The sequence below is a fragment of the Eimeria mitis genome, genomic scaffold, assembly GCF_000499745.2.
Source record: "Eimeria mitis Houghton genomic scaffold, Emh_scaff2500, whole genome shotgun sequence".
NCBI classification, from domain to species: Eukaryota; Apicomplexa; class Conoidasida; order Eucoccidiorida; family Eimeriidae; genus Eimeria; species Eimeria mitis.
Genome location: NW_013570841.1, coordinates 3,142 through 3,484, shown reverse-complemented (window position 1 = coordinate 3,484; position 343 = coordinate 3,142). Strand labels below are relative to the sequence as shown.

The window sequence follows — 343 nt, the reverse complement described above, 5'->3', positions numbered from 1 at the left end:
CAGCAGCAGCAGCAGCAGCAGCAGCAGCAGCAGCAGCAGCCGCAGCAGCAGCAGCAGCAGCAGCAGCAGTCTGACAGCCTGTGGAGACCCCAAAGAAGTTTCCGAGTGGCAGCAAACGGCAGCCAAAGCCGCAATCCAACACAACACACAACTGAACACCTGCAGCACAAACACCAGCAGCAGCAGCAGCAGCAGCAGCAGCAGCAGCAGAAGCAGCAGCAGTTGCAGTTGCAGTTGCAGCAGCAGAAGGAGAAGAGGATACTTATGCTGTTGCTGCTGTTGCTGCTGTTGCTGCAGAAGTGATAACAACAGCAACAGAAACAGAACAAACTGCAGCAGCTAA

General features: G+C 55.4%; 1 protein-coding gene across 1 annotated transcript in view; it reads left to right on the top strand.

Moving 5' to 3' along the window:
- The window catches only part of EMH_0054740 (uncharacterized protein), a gene marked incomplete at both ends in the record, with an annotated part of 3,407 nt that extends 3,104 nt beyond the window's left edge, over positions 1-303 (top strand). The window contains one exon of the mRNA XM_013497155.1: positions 3-303. Coding sequence (XP_013352609.1) covers positions 3-303 — 301 coding nt within the window. The remainder of the gene's footprint in view (positions 1-2) is intronic.
- Between the last annotated feature and the right edge of the window lie 40 nt (positions 304-343).